We start from the raw sequence: 25,327 nt of genomic DNA, 5'->3' as shown, positions 1-25,327 counted from the left end.
ACAGAGACATGTAACCATGTGATTGAGATTTAGTTCATAAAAATTAACAACAACAAAAAAATAATAATCTAAATTTAGATCAAACGTTTAAGTTATGGTCATAGAATGAATTAAAACAAATAAATAGATGGATTTCATTAGATATAATGCCTGATTTTAAAGAAAATCAAACCAATTCTTCGGATTATTCACTTTGAAACAGTTCACTTAAATCAGGTTATACCACAAATACCTGAAGTCACTTTGAATCTTCTTCAAAAATTCTTATCAGTTAACGGCAGCAACATGATCATCCCCTGCTGATTTCTCCTCTTTCTCTCAACAAATAAAGGTAGTGACAGAAAAGAGAAGACAAAGGAAGAAGGAAATCACAAGGGAAAAATAACGAAGGAAGAAAAAGAAAACGACTAATTTTAAGAAATATGGGTGTGAGAGAAATTTTTTCTCAGAAAATAGGTGTGCGCATGAAGTTTTTTTTCTTTTTTATATAGCAAAATACATAACATATTAACTAGCAAAGGGAATTACAAAGTTTAAGATAGGAAAAGACTTCCTTCATCTCTTATCAAAAAAGAGAGATCTTTGCTCACACACTAAAACTTTATTAGTAAAGCTTTTGATTCTAGAAACTCTAGCCTCCTTCGCTAATTTATCTAGAGAAAACATTAAATTTCTATTTCTAAACTTAAAACATACATAATTAAGGGAATTAAACAATTCTAAACATTTCGAAACACTATTTTGCACTCTCCAGTGGACTTGAGAAGAATTATCTCCAATAATTGTTGTTGTCAGAGTCTTGCAGTCGTTTAGGAAACAGGATGGAGATAGCTTCAAATCTTTGATCCACAATAGAGATTGCTGAAATGCTTTTGCTTCTGCATCTAATGGGATGATCCCCATCCTGATCCTGCTCTAAATTCACAATTGATTCCTGATTGGTTGTTGAGAGAAAAAGCAAAACCCATTGAGTTATCTTGTTCTTTATAAGAAGCATCAAACTTGATAATCCAATCAAAATTATCTAAATTGTTCATGTCCTGGTTATCTTCTAGTTGTCCAGTCCCCTGAGTTGGTTTATCAATAGGAATACTCAAAAGATCTTGTAGAATCTTATTAATCAGATACAAAGGTTCAGGTTTAATATGTCTAAAAACTACATCATTTTTATAATTCCAAATGGACCACACGATGCAAGCAATATTTGAAATATATTTTTTCAGATTGGCATCAGTCAAACACTTATTAAACCGAGTTTTAATAACCTTGATGTTAATCAAAATCAAAGTATCAATGTAAGCAAAAGATGACCAGATAGATTTAGAAATCTACAGTTTAAGAACAAATTCATTTCATCTTCTAATTGACTATCGACACCAAGACTGCAGCAAGGATATGCATCTTTAATATACTGATATAAACGTTTTCCAAGAGGAATGACATTAGAAACTGATTTCCAGCAGAACAACTTAATTATAGGGACACAATTAATTTTCCAAAGTTGTTTCCATAAGAATTTATCAGCATTATTTGAGGCTCTAGCAGTGAGAAAATGATATACAGATTTAGAAGTACATTCCCAGAGGCACTGGACTTCCAACGAATTCTATTAGGAATCTCAGGATTCAAAGTAATAGACTTAATTAGATTATGCATAAAAGGATATATGTATTTCTCAATTAGCTTATGATTCCAGTTTCCGCAATTATCAGTCAGTTGATTAACAGTTTGAGGAATATTATTATCTATTAAAACTGGAGTAAGCTTATGAGATTGGTTTGAAAGCCAAAAGTCAGACCATATACTAACCTGAGAGCCGCAATTAACCTGCCATTCATAGTTAGAGCAAATAATTTCTAAACCTTTTCATATACTATTCCATACCCAAGAAATATTATGCTTTCTAGAATGAAACAGAGGATTAGACTTAGAAACTATTTATGTTTTAAGTCCATAATTGGTTATCATTTTTTAGCAGTCTCCAAACTAATCTAGTTATCAACAAAAGACTTTGCTTATGAGGGTTTCTAATTCCTAATCCTCCAGCTTCATATTTAAAGCAAATAACGACCCAAGATTTAGTGTAAATTCCTTTAACAACATCCTTTTTATCCCACCAAAAAATCCCTTTGGAGATTATCAAATTTATCCAAAACTTTTTTCGGAAAAGTAAAACATTGCATCTGATAATTCGGAGAAGCACTAAGAACTGAATTTAAAAGAAAATTTTCCCATCTTGAGAAATAAGCTTGTCCTTCCAATCCTGAAGAGCAGCATAACATTTACTAAGTAAAGGTTCAAAACTATTAATTTTATTTCTATCAAAAAACAAAAGGGTTCCTAAATATATATCATTCTTAGAGATTTGTCTGACCTTGAGTATTCTAGAGATAATCTTGAAGCGTCTATTGTGAAGCTTAGGAGAAAGATAGATGCCATAATTTTGAAGATTACTCACTTGAGCAGAACAGTCACCAAAAATTTAAGAATATCTAAGACATTTGGAGCTTCAGGTAAGAAGCATTCATCCACAAAGAAAAGGTGAGACACGGGCGGGGCAGTTTTAGAAACTTTAATTCCAAATATTTTTTTTGTCGATTTCCGCTTTAAAAAGGAGTCTAGATAAAAAATCAATAAAAATTATAAAGAGGTAGGAGACAATGGGTCTCCCTGCCTCAGACCTCTATTAACAGTAACCGTATCGCCAGACACACCATTTAAAAGAACAAAAAAAGAAGTAGTAGAGACACATTGCATTATGAGCTCACACCGATACATATTAAACCTGAAGAAAGAAGAGTTTTTCAAGAAACGGCTACTCAACCCTATTGAAGGCTTTTGACAACTAGAGCTTCAAAGCAAAGAAACCTATTTTATTTTAGAGTTTATCCGTAATATGACGACCAGGAATGAAAGCCGACTGGTTTTGAGAAATCATTTTTCCTAATAAAGGTTTCTATCCTATTGGCAAGAATTTTAGAAATAAGTTTATAAAGAGTATTACTTAAACTAATTGGCCTGAAGTCACTAGGACAAGATGGATTCTGAACTTTAGGAATTAGACTGGTAAAAATATAATTTAGATTTTTGAATATAAATTTTGTCTTAAAGGAATCTTGGACAAGGTTAATGATATCATTATATATAGAAAACATTCCAGTGGGTCTTAAAAAATCCAGATGGATAACCATCCGTACATGGAGCGCACCACTGGTTCATGCAGAAGAGAGTGTTTTTAATTTCCTCATCATTTGGGACTTCAGTTAACTTAATGTTATCATCATTAGTGATAACATGAGTAATTATATCAGAGATAAAATTATCATACATAATTTCTCTAGAGGAACCTATATCCTTAAAATTATTTACGAGAAGAGTATCAATTTTTTTAGGATCTTCAATGCACAGACCAGTTGAGTCCCTAAGAGTATGGATATGATTAATTCTTGTTGTGTTAGACGCAGTTTGGTGACAATAGGCTTTGTTTCTATCATGGTATTTTAGGAATTTATCTTTAGCTAGTAATCATATTTTCTATCATACCATCCTTCAAGCTGATTTTGAAGATTTTTTATTTCCTTTATTGGCAAGGGATTAGCATAATGGAGCTCAAATATTTTCATATTAATGTCATTAATATTTTGAAAAATATTTCCAAAATCCTTTTTTTTCCAAGTAAAAAGAGAAAAAGATAAAATTTTAAGCTTATTGGTAAAGCAGTAAGCATTAGATCATTTAATAGTGTTCTTCCATTTATCTTCAGTGAGATTATGGAAATTTTCATGACTAAGCCAAAATCTAAGGACTCTAAAAGGTTAGTCTTCTTCAAATTTTTTTAGGGGAGTGATATCTAATAGAATTGGAGTATGGTCAGAACAAGATGTTCTACAATGGCATTAGGGAAAACATTAATCAGTCGGTAGAAATTATGACTCTATCAATTCTCTCTTTTATATTTTCTTGTCCAAGTCTATTGTTAGACCAAGTAAAAGAATTTCCTTAATATCTAAGATCAATAAGATCCAAGTTCTAAATAGAATCATGCATGAACTTTGTAGCACTTGAGTTTTTATCATTTCCACAATGCTTTTCATCAATGTGCATAATACAATTTAGGTTCCCAATAATTAACCATGGAAAGATATTAGCAGAATTAAAATTCATAATAAAGTCCCATTGATCATATTTATCTTTTGGATCTAAGGGGCGCAATTTTCTGCCAGTGGGTTTCTAAGTGAAAAAAAAACTGAAAAATGGGTTATATGCACACCAGGGCTCACATAAAAGTTGATTGGGCCTCGTTGTTGGGTATCGTTAAGGCCCATCATATTTCACGTTTGAGCTTCAAATTTCGACATGCTTTTGCAATACTGTCCATGAAGAAATCTCTTGCAATAATAGGTCTATTGCTATTCCTTAGTTTTTTGATGGGGTGATCACCTATATTGCTTATGCAATTAATTTTTGCAAGTGATATTTTTGTATAATTCTAGACTTGGAGAAACGTAAAGAAGATGTGATATCGAGACAAACAATGGCAATTGTGACTATGGTTCATTCTCTATATATAGGCGCGTATAGATGCTCAAATATTGGGTAGAATTAGAACACTTCCTAGTATAATTTTGTAGAACTCCAGTTTGGGAAAACTAAAACACTTTCTATAATTTTGTATGTACTACTAGGATTGGGCAGAAAAAAGGAAAGCAAACATGTGATTAGCAAGCAAAATTGTAAATTTGTAAATATTGGCAAGCAAAAATTGAGAATTTCTGTTACGGTCGTACCGTCAACGCAGATGAACTGTGAGTTCAAGACCCAAACAGAACCGGAAAATGGGTCATTTGTCCAGATATTTTTAAAACATGGTTCAAATGGACGAGTAAAAATCATTATTTGTGAAATGGACATCAAAAAAATAGCAAGGATGAAACTAGATTCATCCTGACTTAAACTTAAAAAATAGCAAGGTTGAAACTGGATGCATTCTGATGTAAATTAAAAATAAGAAAAAATATTTAAAAATGAGTAGGATGAAGACGAGCAAAATGTTGGCAAGTAAAGAAAGATGTCTCCAAATGAATCGTATTGCATAAAAACAGTGGATAGGAGGGGAATAGCTTATCACATACATGGTTACAAGTTTGTATGAAATTTCAGCATTCGAGATAAACTACAATAATGATAGAAAGTAAAATTAGTACTTGAGAGCATATTGGACAAGACCGGGGATATGAGTATTCATGAAATATTCATCCCAATTGATGCAATTGGGATCAAAATAAAATGTATCTGCCTCGGCTGCACTCCCTCTCACAGCTATTCTCAGCCTCTCCGTATTCAAGTCATCAAAGCTGCAGCAATACTGAGAAATGTAAGGTTTCATGGAGTAATAGAAACTTGTCAAAACTAAGTTTACACAAACGGAGCTACTTACATTCCTTTGAACAATATGTAAGGTTCATAGAGCTTAACCAATTTCGTTATGAAAGTTATCTTTCGTTCAGCATCATTACAATTGTCGCGAAAATAATTGCAAAACACAGCATTCGCTAAGCGCAAACCCTGGGAAAAGAGTTACAAAGTTAGCCGACGAGAGTTAAATAACTAACAATTCGAAGATAAGCGCGTAAATATAGATATCACTTACCTTCAAAGGCAGCATGTGAGTTACGTAGAGGAACGTTAAGAAGCTGGCCATGGTTGGGAAGATAAACGGGTAAGAAACTTGAATAGGTTTCCCATTACTTTTGCCAATGGATGATGTTGATATTAATGGATTCTTGGAAAAATAATTATACACATAATTTCTCAGCCTAGTGGTTTCTAGTGGTGCTCTTGCAGATGAACCCACTTGATATATGAACTGTTGACGAGCATCAGATGGTTGATTTGCATGACTTATCATAGCCACTATTGCTGCGTTCACCACCATGTCCCCTGGGATCTGTGTATAATATGTCAACTTCAGTTTTTGCACATGAGAACTTACGTCGATTTCGGCTCACAATCTATTATTATGATTGCACTCTTAGCTCAGTGCTAATACGCTTACCAAATCCATAATGACATCGGCCCTTGCCAGAAAGCATTTAACCTTTCCTTTACCGGCACCAAGGATAATGCTGTCAATGGTCCTGAATTTATTGAAAACAACAATCACCTCAGACCAGCGTAATTGCAAGTTAAATCAAGTTCAATATCTTGTAATTAAGGTTATACGGATGCAAGTTCGAATATACTATGTTCGCAAACCTGACGCCTTCAATCCATCCGGGAAATGGTTCTCTGAATGTAGAGGTGATAATGGTTGGTCTAAGAATAACAACCGGAAGATCATTTCGACTCTCTATCAATTCGCCGATTTCCATCTCTCCCATTGCCTTTGTAAACACATACGTATTAGGCCATCCAAACAACCTTGCCCTGTTTTCACAAGAACAAAAAAAAAAAAATCAATTGTTACTCATTTTGAATTTGGAGTAGAATATAAGGATGCATGTGAAGTAGGTTTAATAAAAACCTTTGAAGACCAAACTCTTTCATGGCTATTGTTTCTTCTTTCTTTGGAAGTTGCTCAGCTTTGAGTTCTTTCTGTCTTTGGGAGATCAATTTCATCTCAACTTGGCTGTCCAACTTCACCGAAGTCGTTCCATTTAGTGTTTCACCTTTTCTTAGAGGATTCTCTAATAACAATCCTGATTTCTCACCCCATACATATGCTGAAAATAAACATTATTCATAAGGATTGGATACAAATTCCATTAGTAAATTTCAAGTAAATTTCTTTACCTGTTGATATGTGAAGAAGCAACTTCAGCTTTACACACTTCTTAGAAAACTCCAAAACATGCTTAGCTCCCATAGTATTGATATCAAATGCAACATCATATCTACTCAATGATCAACAACAACACACAAGTTATGCTTTTGTAGGCTACGTAAATATCTTTCTACTTGATTCAAAGATCCATGACCTTATTTACCTCTCATCAAAGTTGGTAGTTGCAGCAAAGTTCGCGACAAAATCTACTTCACTCCACAATTTCTTTGTCAACTCGGAGTCATTTATTCCTAAGTTTTCTAAAGTGACATCTCCGGCAACTGGGGTTACCTTTTCTGAAATGAATGAGTTGAACTCAACCCCATGTTTCTTCTTCAAGACTCTGAACACCTCCTTCCCGATCACCTAAAAATGATCGACCGACAATATGATCGGTACCACATAAATTTACGTGTACAAATAGCTTAATTTAGTAAAAACAAAAAATATAATTGCGATTAGCATGATTGAAAAAACGGATGAGGTATCAATAGGTTACAAGCTATCATGCAGGTGTACCTCGTTATGAAAACGTTGAGTAACCGATGCAGAATCAGGAGCTCTTATTACAAGAAAAAGTTGTTTCAGATTAGGCTGAACTCTTAGCAATTTCTCCACAAAAACTGCATCAAAAACAAGTTGGTCGATTGTTATATGCATGATTTGCAGTAACCGAAGGTATGTACATGTATAAATGCACGGGATACTTACGTTTAGCAAGAAAACCAGTTGCACCAGTAACAAGAATGGTTTTGTTGTCAACAGATTCAACAATGGAATTCAACTCCATTTCAACCTCGAGAGATGAAAGTTATGGAGAGAGAGAGACAGAGATCCAAAAGAAGAGTAGTACTAGCACTTAATAGTTAGATAACTTTGTGTGTATGGCAAAAGTTTGAGCAATTAAGACTCGGTATTTATAACTGATTTAATTGGGCTGATTTTGTACTAATGCTGTAAAATTTAATTTTCTATACTTATTATTTTTATTTATGTATTGCCTGTACCTTGTTACCGTTGCTGCAAATACTTTAAGTGATGTAAGTGCCTTGTTCCTTTGACTTAACCACAGTTGAACTATCTTAAAGGGTGCGTTTTCTGAATTACCCCACTATTATTTACCCCCTCAGGTAATAAACCCGCAACAGTAAATTTTCCATTTGCTGTGCCGATAATAGTGAAGTGTGGCATATCATACATACATACATATCGCATCTTTAATATTTGGCATTTTGTTCAAAAAGAGGAGACGGATGCTAAGATGCAAGGTTTGCTTGCTTTTGAAATACATGTTTGATTGCGTGAAGCTGTGTAACGAAGCATGTAACTATAGGCCAGTGGGGAAGCGACATGTAAATGGGATATTTTCTTGGCTAAAAAAACCGGTGTAAACTTAAAATTTTCGTTCATATTCAAAAGCTTCTGCAACTATTGACCTCTGTAAGTAAATGAGTTCATATCTTGTACTACAATGATGAAATCATTTATGCGGTAGCTAGACTACTGTTTGAGTAAGTGCAAGTACTGCAGGAGTAGCCGAGTAGGTCGGTTCATCCATTTTTTTGGTTTTTCCGTTGGTTGTTAACCTAATAGTACCTCATCAACCATTTTGTTGGTATTCTCATTTTCATGTTGGTTTGCCCTTCCACTTTGTTCTTACTTGGTTTAAAGAAATTTGGTTTTTCATGCACTCCAACCGTAATAGTCCTATTGAGATTTCCAGATAGAAGTTAGGGGTTCGGAGTTGGGAGTTCGATTCTAACATTTCGATCAGTAATATGGGATGGCCAAATTTTAGGGGTTCCACCACCTCCTTAGACATTAGATTTGCACGATAAATCATCGGAGAGATTCACCGTTTATGTAAGTCATTTTTGTTGATTTTTACGCAAAATAATTTTGTCTACAGAACATTTTATTAAAAAATAAAAAATAGTTTGATGCAGTTTGTAATGAAAAATACAATATCCATAGTCCAAACATAGATTTTAAATATTTTAGTTAGTGTTATTAGCTAAGCTGCTAAAGGTATATAATTGACAACATGAGGTAGTAGGAGATACAAATTTATATCTATGATTAGAAGGCACATATAGTAATTGCATTTGTAAGGAGTTAGGTTGCCTAAATTCTGAGTGAGGTGTCCTGTGAACTACATGTGCTGTATGTTGATAGTTTTTATCTCTCAAAAGAATTTAAGTAACTAAAAACGGAAAAATATGTGCAAGTAAGTACAGATGTTTTGATTTAGCGTAAAATTATTCCTGGTGCGTCTGTTATATCATGATCATCGATTTAAACGGTTGCAAAAGCAAAGTAAACTATGTCCAAATATAAGAAGACGTATATAAAAAAACATGTAATTAACTTTTGAATCTACTTAAAGTTTTTGATATAAGGAACAGGTGAAGCATTAACTGATGAATAAGTTTGCACTGTGCCGTGGCAAAAACTGTATTTAGCTAAGATATAAGAAGCATGTGAAGATTTACCTTATGAATACGTTTGCACTGTGCAGTGCCAAAAATCTCTTGAGGTGGCCAAAAATCTCTTGCGGTGGGAAGTGGTGCGATATAAAAACATGTGAAAATCTTACGCGGTGGGCAATTAGGTAGTGGTTGTCGTAAAACAGGTATAGAGGAGATCAGGAAAGTAGACATACACGACTCCCGTAGAGATATAACAAAGCAAACAATCACAAAATTGATCAATGATTAAATAACAAAGGCAAACCATGACACAAGGTTTATAGTGGTTCGGCAATGTGCCTACGTCCACTTTCAACGATGACTCTTCCATTATAATGAGAACCTTCAAGGAACAATTACAATAATATCTTTCTATGTTAGCCATCATTGTTTTTCTAGTCTCACCATCAAAACTCTCACAAGATAACCACCCCAAGAGATGGGATGGAATCCCTCACAACTTCATTGAGAATTTCATAGTTAAACTCATATACTAGACATCCTTATATAGGTATATCACAAACTTGATTCTCAAGTATTAGTCTCCTTTGAGTAGGAAACCACGTCAATTAGGAAATAAAGAACTTGTCTCTAGAATGTTCTAGAAACCATGACAGTAAGATGTACTAATTTTTGACACCTCCCCTTAGTGCATACTTATGGTAAAGCTTACCAACTTAGCCACTTTCACAATATTCAAGTTGCTAGGCCTTTTAGTTGTCACCACACCATTAGAACTCGTCATTTGATTGAACTCGTCATTTGTTTTATTCCAACAAACTCATCTAGTTATCACCAGTGGACATTTAAGTCCCATCATTTTAAATCACTTCTCCAGTTACACCATCTCGTGACTTATCCTCAACAAATCTGCTTCACAAGCATACCTATGTCTTGATAGTCATTTCTTACTCATGTTACCCCCCAAACACATTTCTTTTCCCGGTTCAAGAGAACTCATGTTACCTCATAAACCACTACTAGTTATTCCTCAAGGAATTTCAAAAGCACTACTAGGTGCATCCCTCAAAGAATTTCAAAAGCACTACTAGGTGCATCCCTCAAAAAATTTCAAAAGCACTACTAGGTGAATCCCTCAAAATATTTCAAAAGCACTACTAGGTGCATCCTCAAAAACATTCCCATACATCTCCGACAGTTCAATAGCACCCAGTGCGTCTCTCGAAACTGCTCACATCTCAACTTATTTTCACATGTTACTTCAGGAAGAGTCACACTTCACAAAACTTTCTTCTTTTCTCAAGTAAACATGTCTCGACTGCATTTAACTTCAGTTACTCCTGTCACAATTGTTCATTAGCTACGCTACTGTCAGAACTGTAACTATAGTTACGCCTTTATAGCATTTGCCACGCTTTTGACACAATTGTTACTCTACTGTCAAAGTCACCATCAATGTGATTACCTAAAAGGCTTCCTCTAATTTGACAAGGCTTTTTCCCAAAGTTATCATCACTGTGGTTACCTAAAAAAGGCTTGCTCTACTTTGACAGCACAATACTCGTAACTTCCGCATCTCTTCAACTTCTACTAAGATCATCGTTCCATATAGACCCCACAAATCAACCAGAAATTCAATGGAAAATAACACCTTTGGCTGGTTAGTTCCTTACAAACTCAAATCCACATCCAAATACTAAAAGTCTCATAGTGCAGCCAATCATTGCCATACACAGCAACACAGACTCTCCAAGCTATCAAATCTTGGTCGTTCAACACCCTAAAACTTTTACGAAGTAAGCACCTTGTGACTATTTCTATGGGATAAAATATCACCATAATCAGTCCTATATCAGATTCCTTCTAAGTCTCCAATTCATGTCTCAATTCTATGAACACGATAACTAACCAGTGGCAGCAATTCCTTTTTCATTCAGCTCTATGCGGCTAGAAATCTTTTCCCTAAAACACCACAAGATTGAGTCACTTCTCTCCCAAAAGAACCCGTCTTCATCTCGTGTTCACCTGCGACAAGAAACCTCTTTTCTCAATTGTAGTTTCTATGGCAGACACAACGCAAACCCCGAGCTTTATAACAATTTCAAACCACTAATTCCTCCAACATCTCAGCTCAAGAGCTCCTAATCCTTCTTGCATTCAATGTCTTCTTCGAACCCATATGCCAAGCATGTCCCATGAATAATTAAATTCAAAAAACAAAACGATACTAAACACTCTTCAGGCTAAGTCATATTTCCAAAAAACAACAACTGCAACAACGCCACTTGCAAGCTGTTTTTGTGGTCAGAAACAATAGCTTAAAAATGACTTGAACTGGTGCCAAACTTCCCTTGGCAAACAACTATTGATGACGCCGAGAACTCCTCCTAGCCACTGTCAAACAATCCTACTTAACAACCATTAAACCATGGCAAGCAGCTTCTCTTTATTTTGCAAACTCCGAACCCAAAACAGTGTCTTTATCCTTGTGCTCGCTCACAACAGCATACTCATTTTGTCTTGGACAACCTATCTTAATTATCTTCCTTCATCTCGGCTCAAGAAACGAGTTCCTAACTCTCTTCTTCATATTTAGATCAAGTTCCAATTTAGAACAAAACTCCACGAACTTCAAGCTCGAAACTAAACAGATTCGAACCTAAACTTTGTGACAATCTTGGCTTCGAATTCTTTTTATATCAACAATCACCACTTTCCATCAAAGGAATTCAATGACGTCAAGCTATTTCTAGTACCCGTGTCTCGAAAATTATCTAAACCTTCTTTGAACTTGTGTTTGAGACTAACCCGGAACGTACACAACTCATCACTTCCAATCAACGACACAAGGACAGTTTTTCAACTGATTTTTCTCCTCGGTAAAACCATGTCCTTCATCGATCTTTACCAGTAACCTTGAGCAACAAAATCAATGTGGTACTCAACTTCACAACCTTCGTCATCACCTTCGAATTTCCTTTGTCGAGATGCCTGCTTCTTGCTGCTGGTTTTCTTCTGCAACCTACTTCTGGTTCGCTGGGATCTCTACTTATCTTCGCGTAGAAACTGGTGATTATCCATCTTGTTTAACTAATTCTTCGCTGGGATCTCCACTTAGTAGCATATGATGGGGTTTTTCAACTGGGACAACTTTTCAACTGCTTTATTTTTATTTTTACGACCTTCTCCCAGTCCCATGAATGGTTTCAAAAGAAACCTAGTTTTACACGTGCATTACTTAGGTGGTGAAATCCACTAACACCTTAAACCCACAAAGTCGCAACAATACTCTCAACCATTCACGACAACAATTTCCTGGTTTCTCGTCTTGATTGATCCCATGTGCTTCTCGACCACACAATGGCTCACACAAACCTTCGGCAACATCCTCCCTGTTAGTTGTTTTCACGGCCATAACTTCAGCTTCAGAGAAAGTCCTTGTATACCGGAACTTCTTTGTCACGTCTTCGACCAAAGCAAAAACTAACTCAAAACAAGCAACATAAGAGCCAAATAAAACTTCCCATACGTTAACTCGTACCACCAGCTCGTTGAAATAAATTCCTTCTTCAATATTGAAAACATAAACAACTTTTCTCGACAACCCCAACAAAGAAAAATCTTTAACACTTCCTCCTTCTCCTCTCCCTTCCTCTAACCTTGCTTTGATACCATGTCGTAAAACAAATATAAAGGAGATCAGGAAAGTACACATACACGACTCCCATAGAGATATAACAAAGCAAACAATCACAAAATTGATCAATGAGTAAATAACAAAGGAAAACCATGACACGGGGTTTATAGTGGTTCGGCAATGTGCCTACGTCCACTTTCAACGATGACTCTTCCATTATAATGAGAACCTTCAAGGAACAATTACAATAATATCTTTCTATGTTAGCCATCCTTGTTTCTATAGTCTCACCATCAAAACTCTCACAAGATAACCACCCCAAGAGGTGGGATGACATCCCTCACAACTTCATTGAGAATTCCATAGTTAAACTCATATACTAGACATCCTTATATAGGTATATCACAAACTTGATTCACAAGTATTAGTCTCCTTTGAATAGGAAACCACCTCAACTAGGAAATAAAAAACTTTTCTCGAGAATGTTCTAGAAACCATGACAGTAAAATGTACTAATTTTCGACAGTGGTAGTATAACCCGTATGCGGTGAGCGGTTGGGTAGTGGGAGGCGAAACCCACGGCCTTTTGATCCAGAGTCAAACGCGCTAATCCACTGGCCTCATATAATTCTATCAGAAAGTTAACATTCGCTTTCTTCAACTTTGTTCCCATTCAGTTCATTTCTTATCCCGAGTTTCAATTGGTTATATCTCACCCAAGGGAAACCGACAAGCCAAAGAAGAACAGTATGATCGGTAAAATTCTAAAATTAACTTCTAGGTTTAGCTGGTCTACACCAACAAAAAATGCCCATTACCACTAGAAGGCATGCCTAGGCCAAATTGACTCAAATAGTCAACACATCATCTCGTTGGTCCATGAATCAAAATTTTGATGCATTGGGGTTTATCACCGATGACGAACTGAACGCTTGCACCGTGCAGTGCCTGCTGTAAATGTAAACCTAAAGAACTGAACTTATATATATCTGACCGCTTGCATCGTGCAGTGCCAAAAATGGTATGCGACCAAAAATGGAAACCGACAAGCCAAAGAAGAACAGTATGATCGGTAAAATTCTAAAATTAACTTCTAGGTTTAGCTGGTCTACACCAACAAAAAATGCCCATTACCACTAGAAGGCATGCCTAGGCCAAATTGACTCAAATAGTCAACACATCATCTCGTTGGTCCATGAATCAAAATTTTGATGCATTGGGGTTTATCACCGATGACGAACTGAACGCTTGCACCGTGCAGTGCCTGCTGTAAATGTAAACCTAAAGAACTGAACTTATAAATATCTGACCGCTTGCATCGTGCAGTGCCAAAAATGGTATGCGACCACAGTGGGAGTCGAACCCACGACCTTTTGATCCGAAGTCAAACGCGCTAATCCACTGCGCTATGCGGTCTCATATAATGTTTTCGGATATGTGGATACTCGAGCGCAACATTGTTAACATTGATTTCATTCCCAAGGGAGAGCAACAATACCAAGAAGAAGGCATAATAAGATGGGAAATATCCCAAAATCAACTTAGTCTGGCTCAGACCAAAAAATAATACCAGTTTACCACTTAGCAAGCAGTGCGCCAGTGTCTAGGCTATATCGACTCAGTACTCAATACATCATCTCTTGGGTTATGAATCGACGATTTTGATGTATTGGGGCTTTGTCGGAGTCTCTAATTCATGCAGGAATTCGAAACTGTAAATCACCGATTCACCGTTGCTCCGGTGATCCTGTCATTTGTCACTAACGGTGAGCAGTGTAATGCCTTTTGACATTCCCAAAAAAGGTCCGTATAGCATATTTTGTACGAGTACGCAATTGAATCAAATGTCTAGTAGTCGAACTACAAAATGCTTATAAACTTTGTCCATAGAAGTAACTCATGGATCTAACGATCTACATAACACAGAAGTACGTATATTGTTTAGCGTTGTTTGATTCATGGAAATAATCCAGTTGTATGTACGTCTTATAATTCAATTGCTTATTCGAACCAATTTAGCCGATAGCCAGTATTTCGGCTGCACAAATAACAGATGAAATATGAAATATAAACACACACCAAATTAAAGATATTGAAGTCTGAAATCCGAAAATCTTCCAAGAAGACGAAGATTTGAAAGATTAGAATGATCTCATCTAATTTCTCCTTGCATTGTGATCTATATACTTCACAAAAGAAAACAAACATTTAACAAATTTCCGAAATGGAGAAAAATAAAAAAGTAAAAAAAGAGTATTTGAAAAAACCTTCATATAATGCCATTACCACCACTACTACCATTGCCACCAACACAAAACCACCATCACCCTTACTTGTTAGAGCTTAGTATCACATTCCTGAGATATTACACGTATATTTTTATCCAAAGAACTTACCCTAAAGTTGCAAGTAATCTCCATATTAAGGTCCCATGATCTGATAAACGCGATTTTCATTGTCATCGGGACATTTACCCTTAACATCAAAGCAATTCTTGCGTTCGCTTTCGGTGTTGTTTCTTTCATACTCTTTAAGACTTCGTGGGGCAAGACAATATGCAAACTCTTAAGATCTATTCGAATGTTCTTCGTTTCTTTGTTGTCTTGGTACAAACTTGGAGGATTTCCTTTCGCAATCTGGCTTTGTTTGTATGAGAGTGTTGCACTTCCTCCATCTTGATAAGAAATACCCATTCGCTCATTTGGATTCCTACTTCTTAATGTGATGTGATATTGAGGACGATGAGGCGAAGAATCTTGGTTTTGAACGACCACTTTATCAACCAGATATATAGGTTCTTGAGGTCTGACAGTGAAATATATAACGGCAACAGTTGCACCCAACACCACAAGTATAACGCCGATGATAATGAAGAACCAAAACAAGAATGAGCAACGTGGATTTTCCTGGTTTTCAGGTTTAAGGTGGCGTTCGATAATTAAAGCATTCTCCGGTGGTGGAACACGATAAATCTGAGTTTTAGGTACTTGAACAATGTAGGTACGTCCTGATCCGGTGGTGATAGGGAATGCTGCTTGGCCGGGTGGTGGAGGGAGTAATTGTTGTGGTGATGGAGATGGAGATGGTGTTGGTGAGGGTGATGATATTTGGTGGTGTCGTTGTTGTTGAGGAGATGGTGATGGTGACGGTGAAAATGGCGATACTTGTGGTTGACGTCCTTGTTGCGGTTGTTGTTGATGTTCTTCTTCTTCTTGTTTCTGAAGGTCAGGGAAAGAGGGGACCCTCTCCTCCATGAGAAGATGAGGAGAGGTCGTGAAAACAAGAAGAGGAGAGAAAAGTTAAGGAGGAGGGGGAGGAAAAATAGGAAGAGGGTAAGGAGAAGATGTAAAAAGGGATAATAGGGTTGTTAGTGATTTCATTGCATGAAAGGAAGAGAAGAGGTGATGACATGGATGGCAAGAAGAAATTAGGAGATACAACTCATTATCATCCAAAAACACCATGTAATTACTTACCAACACATTTTTCATCCGACTCATTTGGTGCTATTCTTAGAAACACCTTTGACTCAATCATAGACAACTAATCTTAGAAACACCTTTGACCCATTTGACCAATTTGGTTCATCTACATGTATCAGGGGGTCTAAAAACTTGTCCAACATCTAACTTCTTTAAAATCCTAAGCTATATTAGGCCCCACGTCGCGCGGTACGTAGAATCCCTCTATATTAAAAGTGAGCACCACCCATCTCACCAAATTGCTCTAAAAATCTCTCTCCTCACCAGCATTGAGAGAATTTTTCTCTTTTTGCTTCGAATTTCTTTCAAATATTCCGTGAACAAAAAAGAAAGAAAATCGTTTCCACGAAAAAAAAAAAAAAAAAACCCTAAGCTGCCGCAAAAACAAAAAAAACTCCGTTTACGATTCTCTTTTCCACAACCTTCATCCTCTTTGAGAAGTTTAACAGAATCTATCCAACCTTCATCCTCAAAGAAAAAAAACTCTTAACACACTATTTCACTGAGTAACGATATCAAGTTCAAAATCTTCATGTGGCAAACCTAGGGTTTTATTAATCCTATAAGTGTTTGAAGTAGAAGTTGTTCGAGCAATCCAAGGGTTTTATTAATCCCAAACGATATCTTCATTATCATTATTAAGCAAAGACTGAAACCATTTTTTTTTTGTAGGTTAGGGCTAGGGTTCTCTGATGCAGGGACGGACCTAAGAAAGATAAATTTCCTTTTAAGACCCGGGCTAAAAGCCTTGGTCCATCAAAAAAAAAAAAGAAATTAGCTGTAGGTCCGTCATTGCTCTCATGGTTGCAAAGACGAAGAAGCAGCAAGTTCCGTTTTTGTTGTCATATTAATCTTATTTTTTCGTCATTAGAATCATCTCTATTTTGATTACTTCCTAACTGAAACCACTTTTTGTGTTTTTATTTTGTAGGTTAGAGCTTACTTCCTCTTAAAAGGGTAGCATCAATGGTTATCTATTTTTTATTTCAGTGGATAAGATATTTAACAAATCATATAATCATACATAACCGGTTCATTAATTCAGGAACAACATAATTAATATTTGCAACTATTACTATCTAACTGCTTCATATTCAAGGTTTGAATTTTATTCTGTATGGAATGATTTTACATGAGAGTAATACATGGGTCCAGTCACATAGGAGAATTCTGTGTGGAATTATCATATTTTTATGTTTTATTTGATTTTTGAGTTAGCTTTCTACATTGTTTAGTTAGCTCAGGTATATGAAAAACTCTGTCATGATGCATAGCGGTGGCAATAAGCTTATGGCAGAGTGATAATTTCAGTAATGCATGGATATCAGTTCCCCTTCAAGAAAAGTTAGCAGTCCTTCAAGTCATAGATTAAATTGCTTGGTTTATTAAAATACAATAATTTGTGACACCGATTCGTATTATTTTTATTATTGATTTGCAGCCCATGACTCCAATTGACCGTGTTATTCAGGTGAAGGGTCATATCCAAAAGCTGAAACAATTGAAGTGTCATGGTAACTAAATTATTAATGGTATGAAACGACTCTTCTTTCATCTTCAAGGTTGCATATTATGGCTGCTTGATGGCGTGAAGCTATAATAGGTATTTTTAGAAGTTGAAGTACTTCCATTTGTTTCATGAATAATTTTCGTACTATATCTTGACTGTTGGCAAAGGTGATATTTGCAGGGTGCTACTAGAAAGACTGAAGGGATAGTTGCTACTAGAAATACTGAAGATGATTCCTCCCTAGACTAATCATTCTGCATACAATTTGTCTTTCAAAATCAAGGTGCTTTTCTTATGATTGTAAATTCAGTCGATTGTAAGTTTGGTGGTGTTGTTAAATATGATTTTTTGCTTTTAGTTTAAAACCTCGAATAAAAACCTACTAAGTACTCATTATTAGCAATATATGTAATATTTTGATATACATTGATAAATTCAACAATTGTATGCAGATGCAAAAGACTATAAAAATTCTAATCAGAAGCGTTAGGAGTTGCTGCTTTTCATCAAGGTGAAGTTGACAAACTACGTTGACAAATTAGGGTTCTTCTTTTGTTCTTTTCCCCTGATAAACAACAAAATCTTGACAATTGTTCGTAAACACTACTCCTATTACTAATAGTCATCTATTTTTTTTCGTGATTTTTTCCACAGGGATTTCAATTGTTGGTAGAGTTTGTTTCTTACTTTCTTATTTTTTGTTGTATGATCATTTTGATTTTTTCGACAGGAATTTCAATTGTTAGTTGTGTTTGTTTCGTACTTTCTAATTTTTTGTTGTATGATCATTCTGATTTTAACATATGTAATACCTTGAGTCATATAAAGTTTCAATTTTTTGTTTTCTTCACTGTTTTGGCTACCATGTGTGTGAAAGCATTGAACTGATACGAATCTGTCGCTGAGTGTACCATAAGGTGATTAGCTACTTCTTTGTTTTCTTACCAGGCTTAACAAGTTGGTCGTAGTTGTTCAGGAGGAATTCGGAACCTATGAATATGCAAGACGGTGTACATTCGAGGTAATTGCGTTATAAAGTTTCTGTTATGCTTTTCATTTTTCGTTTTATTTCTGTAAATCTCTTATACATTACTTATTTACGTATGTTTCATTGTTTCAGTATCATTGTTAATGATTGAACTCTTCATACTTGGTGAAACGATATGCATGTGATCTCCTTTAAAAGGTCATATACTCTGTAGTGTTATTATATTTTTAGAGGTTAGGAGCTATGCTTAAAACATCTAAGCGGTTTTTTCTCAATGCTCCAGATGGAGGCGTATGGGGTCACCTTCATCATTACATCAAGTCACTTGCATGTGTACACCCGGAACAGAGTGCGCTATTAATTATTGGTGACATTTAGTAGTGAATGTACTTTCCACCATGGATACAAGAAGTCTAATCATTGTGAAGTTAATAATTGCACATGGATACTGACCGTAAAGGAATTTCATGTAATGCATAGCTGTTTTATTTGCTTTGAATTTCATGGGCAGTAAACTCATCTTTCAAGGAATTTCATGGGCAGTAAACTGGGGAGAGGCTGTTTTATTTGCTTTGTCAGATGGTTGCAACCATTTAATAGTCACTAAAGATGGTACAAGTTGAAATAGCTCCAGAGGTTATCGAACGTAGCTTTAGTGGGCACATTAAAGTGATAGTCCAAAATAAATAAGAATTATAGGTCGCTATTTCATCGAACTTTCCAAGATGAAAATGAGAAGCCAAGTGGGATATGTGGCATGTGATCTACAATGTACAAGTGTATTTCAGTAAAGTCAAATTTAGAGATAGCCATAATATTTTTCTAATTTTACATGCTAAAATATGTGTTTCTGTCTCTTAAACTCTACGACTGAAACTATTGATGGTGCCATTCTCTAGAGACAGTGGAGCTGTGATATTCGTCTACCTGAATTTAAAGGTGGGTTGAAAAATTTTATCAGGATTTTGATCTTTGATACAGAAAAATACTGAAGAATACATAATTTTCCCCGTTTTTCTATGTATAACAGTGTTAGTGACATTCGTCCATTTTTGGATTTTGATCCATTTAACACGACGCCTTACCGTATGTATTCTCATTGACATGGTATATGGCTGAAAGTGTAGCCATTCAAAAAAGTCATCGAACTGATCACTGCAATTTTATTCATTGCATTTGAATACATCAATTCCTTGCATAATGTAGCATATCGGTCTCTCTTTGTGCTATCTCTTAGCACAATGCAGTCTTCATTCCCCTTTCAGTTGATACGCGGTTAGAAAACTGAAGTGTCATGGGTTGTCAGATACGATAGGGTACTAATTTTGATATAAACATCCTCTGGTCCTCTATTTGTAATTATTGTTACATGGTACTATTTACATTTTGCGTCAGCCTTTTGTGGTGGAAATGAATGAAAATCGTAATCCGTATGAAGGGCGTAATTTGTTGGCCCCATTGAATGGATAATTTTGTACTTTCAATTAACATGGTGGTATCTATATATATTTATGTCATGCACCAAAGCACCAGACATTTTCGAGCTCAACTAATGTTGTGAATATTTTTGACCAGTAAAACAGCCAAACATGGTCAATTACCTGAGATGCAGTACAGAAGAGACCCAAATGAGGTGCACTACGAAAAATATATATCACAATCCTCCGGTAGGAACAAAAACTAGACATTCACCATGCATTATATGTGAAGATGCTCCCCGTTGAGCGAAGAGGTATCAAGAACATATCACCAAATCAAAGATGTGCAACCCTTTAGGACATGAATCCGTCCAAAATTAGTCACTTGGCGGGGTGAAATCGTGCAACACCAAATAAAAAATGGATCGGAACGGGATGAGATGAAGCCGAGCCACACCTAATCAAAAATGTATCGCGAAGAACGGGACGAAACTTCATGACACGTAATAAAAAATTTATCCAGGGCATATAAAATATGATTAAAAGAAAAAAAAAGATAGCCAGGTCATGCATGTTCCTAAAAAAAATTTCTTATTCATCTCAGTGGGTTCCTTTATTTTTTTCGCAGGTTAAGATAACAGAGAGAGATAGGTGGCACATATAAGTTTCAGCATTTCTATCGGCTCTTATCTTCGATTTCTCATGTAATTCATACGACTAGGTGGACCAGGGTCTTAACAATAACTATCATAATTATTGTATTTGTGAGAAAGTCGCTATAATAGATACTTGTCATAAAATTTCGTAGGTTCACAGTTACAAAAATCCAATACGGAAAGAAAAAAATCCAATAGTCACATAGAAAGCAAAGACATAATTACCATGTGTGTAGCACGGGTTCTTTCGTAAAGAGAGGCAAACAATTTAGGTGACCTTTAGTGCAATGTTTTTCGGTTTTGATTAAAACCACTCAAACATCAAGTATAGTATCCAAAAGCTTTACCGCATCAAAATCAACCGACACAAAAATAAAAAATGCATTAAGACGGGCAAGGCGAAGCCACGCATAAACAAATTAAAAATGTATCCGGACAGAGCGAGGCGAAACCGAGACACATCAAATAAAAAATGTTAAGTGACAATACGAAGTGAAACTGAGCCTCACCAAATCAAAAACCCTAAGCGATAGGACGAGGCGGAGTCGGGCCACACCAAATTAAACATGCATCGCAATGTGGCGGGGCGAAGCCGAGCAACACCAAATAAAAATGCATCGGATCGGGGCGAGGCGAGGCGAACCCGAAGCCGAATCACACCTATTAAAAAAGCCATTGCGACGGAGCGGGGCGTAGCCGTGCAACACCAAATCAAAATTGCATCGGGACGGGGCGAGGCGAGGCGAAGCAGAAGCCGACCCACACCTAATTAAAAAGATATCGCGACGAAACGGGACGAAGCCGTGCAACACCAAATAAAAAATGCATCGTGACGGGGGCGAGGCGAAGCCGAGCCACACCTAATAAAAAATGACGGAGCGGGGATAATCCCGTGTAACATCAAATCAAAAATGCATCGGAACAGGACGAGGCGAAGCGAAGCCAAAACCCGAGCCACACCTAATCAAAAATGTACAGCGGCGAAGCAGGCAAAGCCCGACAACACCTAATAAAAAATGCAAGATGGCACGAGGTGAAGCCACATCACACCAAATCAAAAACATGGCTAAAAGGAAAAAAAAATGCCCGTGCTACAAAATATAGTTATTATTAATTTGTGAAAACAATCCAAGTTGCAGGTAATATTTGAACCCCCGTGCAAGGCCCAAGGTCGGAGCTAAATGTGCATCATCTTCTTCTTTTATGGCCTGGTAGATATCCAAATTCCCATATATGCCAGAGAAATACATGAAAGTTGCCTATACAATCAAGACCAGCTGGAAGCAAAATGAACGGATCGTCAAATCTTTTCCGAACAGAAGCCTTAGGATGATTAAGAAAGTTTAAACCTTCAGTCGTGATAGACGGGGACGCTTCTTGATCGCTACTTTCACGAGCTCTGACGTTTTTAGCTGATTAGGGCATGCACCAAAAGTGTTCGCAGCTTATCACGTCTCTTTAACTTGGTCATCAAATTTTGTCATGTCACAACCTACGGGTCAATGACATTATTGTCATTGAAAGTAAGTTCGAGGACTCCATTTTGCTGTTGATTGGTATTAAAATTAAAGAAGATGTGCATTTTCTGATCTTACTATCTATCTGTTTGTAAATTCTTTTGTGGATACGGACGACATGCACATCAATTCGATGTGACTTCGGCCGATAAAAAGAAAAAAAGAAAAAAAATCGATATGGCTTTATCTTATTTTATACCAGAAAAAAACTATACATGCATGTTTATCATGCACGCTAGTTATGTAAAACTCATCACTAGCTGCACGTGGTTAGCAGTAGATGATGATACTGTCTTATAGATATACTAAAGAGTCGTAAGAAATCACTTCCATCTTCCCTTCTCAAGCTAACTAGTTATTGGTTCCCTTCTCATTATTTCATACTATCTAGCCAGTGTACGTACCACCTAAATATTGGAGATGGGTTAGCTAGCGCTTTGGGGTGGGACAACGGTATCGTTTTAGCACCACTGGGAGCTGATGTTACAGGACCACAACTTGTTGCAGCTGTAGCAAATGCCGGAGGCGTTGGTTTTCTGGCTGGCGCATCTGTATGCATATTTTAGTTCTGTTGTTACTGTCATTTTAAATCTATTTGGTTTTGATATTGTGATTACTTAAACATTTTGGAAAAAACAAAAACGAGGAACAATTACTTGTTCGGTTACAAATTTACCCAGTTTCCCGTTTTCTTTGGCTTAATTTTATTTGGAAGAAGCACAGATAGTTCTAGATGACTATGCCTGCAAAACATAGATTGATGGTTCCGAATATATATGTATGATTAACTTGTTAATTTGTTTAAATTTCAGAATAATTATGATATGCAAGTGAAGTCCATAAAGGCTACGAAGAAGCTCACAAGTAAGCCATTCGGAGTTGGTGTTTTGTTGGAATGGGACCAATCTAATAGTACCAGGGCCATATTTGACGAAAAGCTCGCGTGCATGCAAGTTTACTGGGGAGACTATCCCAAATAACTGGTGGATGAAGCACATAAAAATGGAGTCCAGATCGTTCATCAGGTAGGTTCAGTTGCCGAAGCAGAAAAAGCAATTGCCGCAGGTGTTGACTGTATCATGGCACAGGGCTTTGAAGCTGGGGGGCATATCAGGGGAAGTGTATGTATAAAACTCTTACTCTCCACACACTATATGTATAACCGCAAGCATTTCTAATCGTCTATAACGTTCTTATATACAGGTTAGTGTCATTGCTTTGGTTCCCAGAATTGTTGATCTAATCGGTGATAAGAAAACAACAGTAATTGCTACTGGAGCAATTGCAGACGCTCGTGGTTTTGTTGCTGCCCTAGCACTGGGAGCTAACGGAATCGGTGTGGGAACAAGGTAATCAAATTATGGATAATATAGTTGTTGATAATGGTTAAAGAAAACAGCTACCGTTCAATCATAATTAATTGACAACATAGTAACACAAAAGTATTCATGGTACAGATTCATAACTACACCTGAATCATATGCACATGATTACTACAAGCAACAACTGCTGCATTATACTGAAGCTGATACAGATTACACAGACCTATACAGTCGTGCCAGCTGGTTCGCAGCGACTCGTGTTATTAACACACCTTTCCATCAGAAATGGAAACCAGTACAACAGGATGTCTCAAACAATGATGATCAACCTATCATTGGTTACTCTATCATTCATGAAAATGTACTCAAATTTTTATTTTTAATACAAAGTTTAACCTATTAGTTAATTACTCTCTGAACAACAATTAACTGACCACATATATATATATATATATATATATATATATATATATATATATATATATATATAGGAAACGGTTCTTCGTCGGTTTGCAGGACAAGTGGCGAACCAGACCACCGCTGGGGAACTTGATCAAATGGTCATGTATGGAGGGCAAGGCGTTGGCCTTGTGCACGAAATCCTTCCTGCCGCTGACATCATTAAGAATTTCATCGAGGGCGCTGAAAAGATTATCAAGGGTCTTGGTACCGGCCTCTCTGGGTAGCGGCCTCTCTGAACCACCAGTTGGAGTTGCTGCTGTTTCAATTGCGTGGGGTTTTATTTATGCATACAGCTTCATATTTTCATATAAATTTGGATTTCATAATAAGCTTAACTTCTTACTCTCATTTCATAAAATTGGAAGTTAAGCAGAAATTTTTTAATTAAAACATTTCAAAAAAATTATATTGGATAACAATTATTACGTTAACTAATTGGAAGCCTAACAACTAAGCTCCAACAACGTACTGCTACATTAAAACTTTCTAATTAAAGTTTACTTTGTATTTCAAATGTTCTATATGGAATAAACTTGAGTTTGGTAAATCTTTTATATCTTTTTTTTTAAATGGGCCGGGTATCGAAGCCTTTTTAGAATACCTGACTCCTGTTTGTAAGTGTGATACCATTCAGCCATTTAGCTGATGGTTAGAACTTCAAAACAACTCTGATATGTTGATAATATCTCGTTGCTATACGCCCAAAATCCTGTAACTTAGGTCATACGTGAAATGAACAGAACATCAGCTTAATTCTCCCACCGTGGTGCAATTGGAACTCGCACTCCAAACATCCTGGTAATATTTGATACAACCATCACGTGTCTGGCCAACTCCATTGTTGGACCCTTTATTAAAAATGTCAACTCCAGACCATCGTCCATACTCCATAGATAGATGTCAGATACAGTGTTCGGATCATGAAAGTTGTAAGCCTGTAACTTTCTAATTTGGGCCTTGTCTAGGTAATGGGCTGATATGATAAAAACCGAGCCTAGTGAATAATCAACCACGGCTGATTTGACTTTCATTAGTCTCAATTAAACTTAAATTTCAACAATTTTAGGTGCATGATCAGTACAA

General features: G+C 36.3%; 3 protein-coding genes, 1 long non-coding RNA gene and 1 other non-coding gene across 6 annotated transcripts; 2 read left to right on the top strand and 3 right to left on the bottom strand.

Moving 5' to 3' along the window:
* Window positions 1-5,114: 5,114 nt before the first annotated feature.
* On the bottom strand, window positions 5,115-7,613 carry LOC113285416 (alcohol-forming fatty acyl-CoA reductase-like). The gene is made up of 10 exons (XM_026534303.1): window positions 7,535-7,613; window positions 7,343-7,446; window positions 6,987-7,189; window positions 6,793-6,893; window positions 6,524-6,722; window positions 6,256-6,426; window positions 6,056-6,137; window positions 5,651-5,947; window positions 5,438-5,565; window positions 5,115-5,354 (listed from the first exon to the last, which is right to left on the bottom strand). The coding sequence occupies exons 1-10, from the start codon at window positions 7,611-7,613 to the stop codon at window positions 5,198-5,200; spliced, it is 1,521 nt and encodes a 506-aa protein (XP_026390088.1). The 3' UTR covers window positions 5,115-5,197.
* A 6,618-nt stretch (window positions 7,614-14,231) lies between these two features.
* On the bottom strand, window positions 14,232-14,305 carry TRNAR-UCG. The gene has a single exon. It is a non-coding gene; the product is annotated as a tRNA-Arg (tRNA).
* Window positions 14,306-14,882: 577 nt separating this feature from the next.
* LOC113290452 (NDR1/HIN1-like protein 13) lies at window positions 14,883-16,143 on the bottom strand. Its single transcript, XM_026540057.1, has 2 exons — window positions 15,286-16,143; window positions 14,883-14,927 (listed from the first exon to the last, which is right to left on the bottom strand). Exons 1-2 carry the CDS (start codon window positions 16,141-16,143, stop codon window positions 14,883-14,885), a joined length of 903 nt encoding a protein of 300 aa, XP_026395842.1.
* A 483-nt stretch (window positions 16,144-16,626) lies between these two features.
* LOC113285415 lies at window positions 16,627-20,053 on the top strand. The gene is made up of 6 exons (XR_003328647.1): window positions 16,627-17,974; window positions 18,062-18,164; window positions 18,334-18,392; window positions 18,830-18,902; window positions 19,002-19,067; window positions 19,153-20,053. It is a non-coding gene; the product is annotated as an uncharacterized LOC113285415 (long non-coding RNA).
* Window positions 20,054-22,812: 2,759 nt separating this feature from the next.
* LOC113285414 (nitronate monooxygenase-like) lies at window positions 22,813-24,582 on the top strand. 2 transcript variants are annotated; one of them, XM_026534301.1, is made up of 5 exons: window positions 22,813-23,011; window positions 23,273-23,581; window positions 23,664-23,809; window positions 23,918-24,143; window positions 24,274-24,582. In XM_026534301.1, the coding sequence occupies exons 2-5, from the start codon at window positions 23,540-23,542 to the stop codon at window positions 24,466-24,468; spliced, it is 609 nt and encodes a 202-aa protein (XP_026390086.1). In that variant the 5' UTR covers window positions 22,813-23,011; window positions 23,273-23,539; the 3' UTR covers window positions 24,469-24,582. The 2 variants fall into 2 exon arrangements, with proteins under 2 accessions (XP_026390086.1, XP_026390087.1); XM_026534302.1 differs by lacking the exon at window positions 22,813-23,011 and having other exon boundaries at window positions 23,190-23,581.
* The last annotated feature ends 745 nt before the right edge of the window (window positions 24,583-25,327 follow it).

This window comes from Papaver somniferum, chromosome 6, assembly GCF_003573695.1.
Source record: "Papaver somniferum cultivar HN1 chromosome 6, ASM357369v1, whole genome shotgun sequence".
NCBI lineage: Eukaryota > Viridiplantae > Streptophyta > Magnoliopsida > Ranunculales > Papaveraceae > Papaver > Papaver somniferum.
The sequence above is the reverse complement of the archived record's forward strand: the minus strand, read 5'-3'. Positions and strand labels throughout refer to the sequence as shown.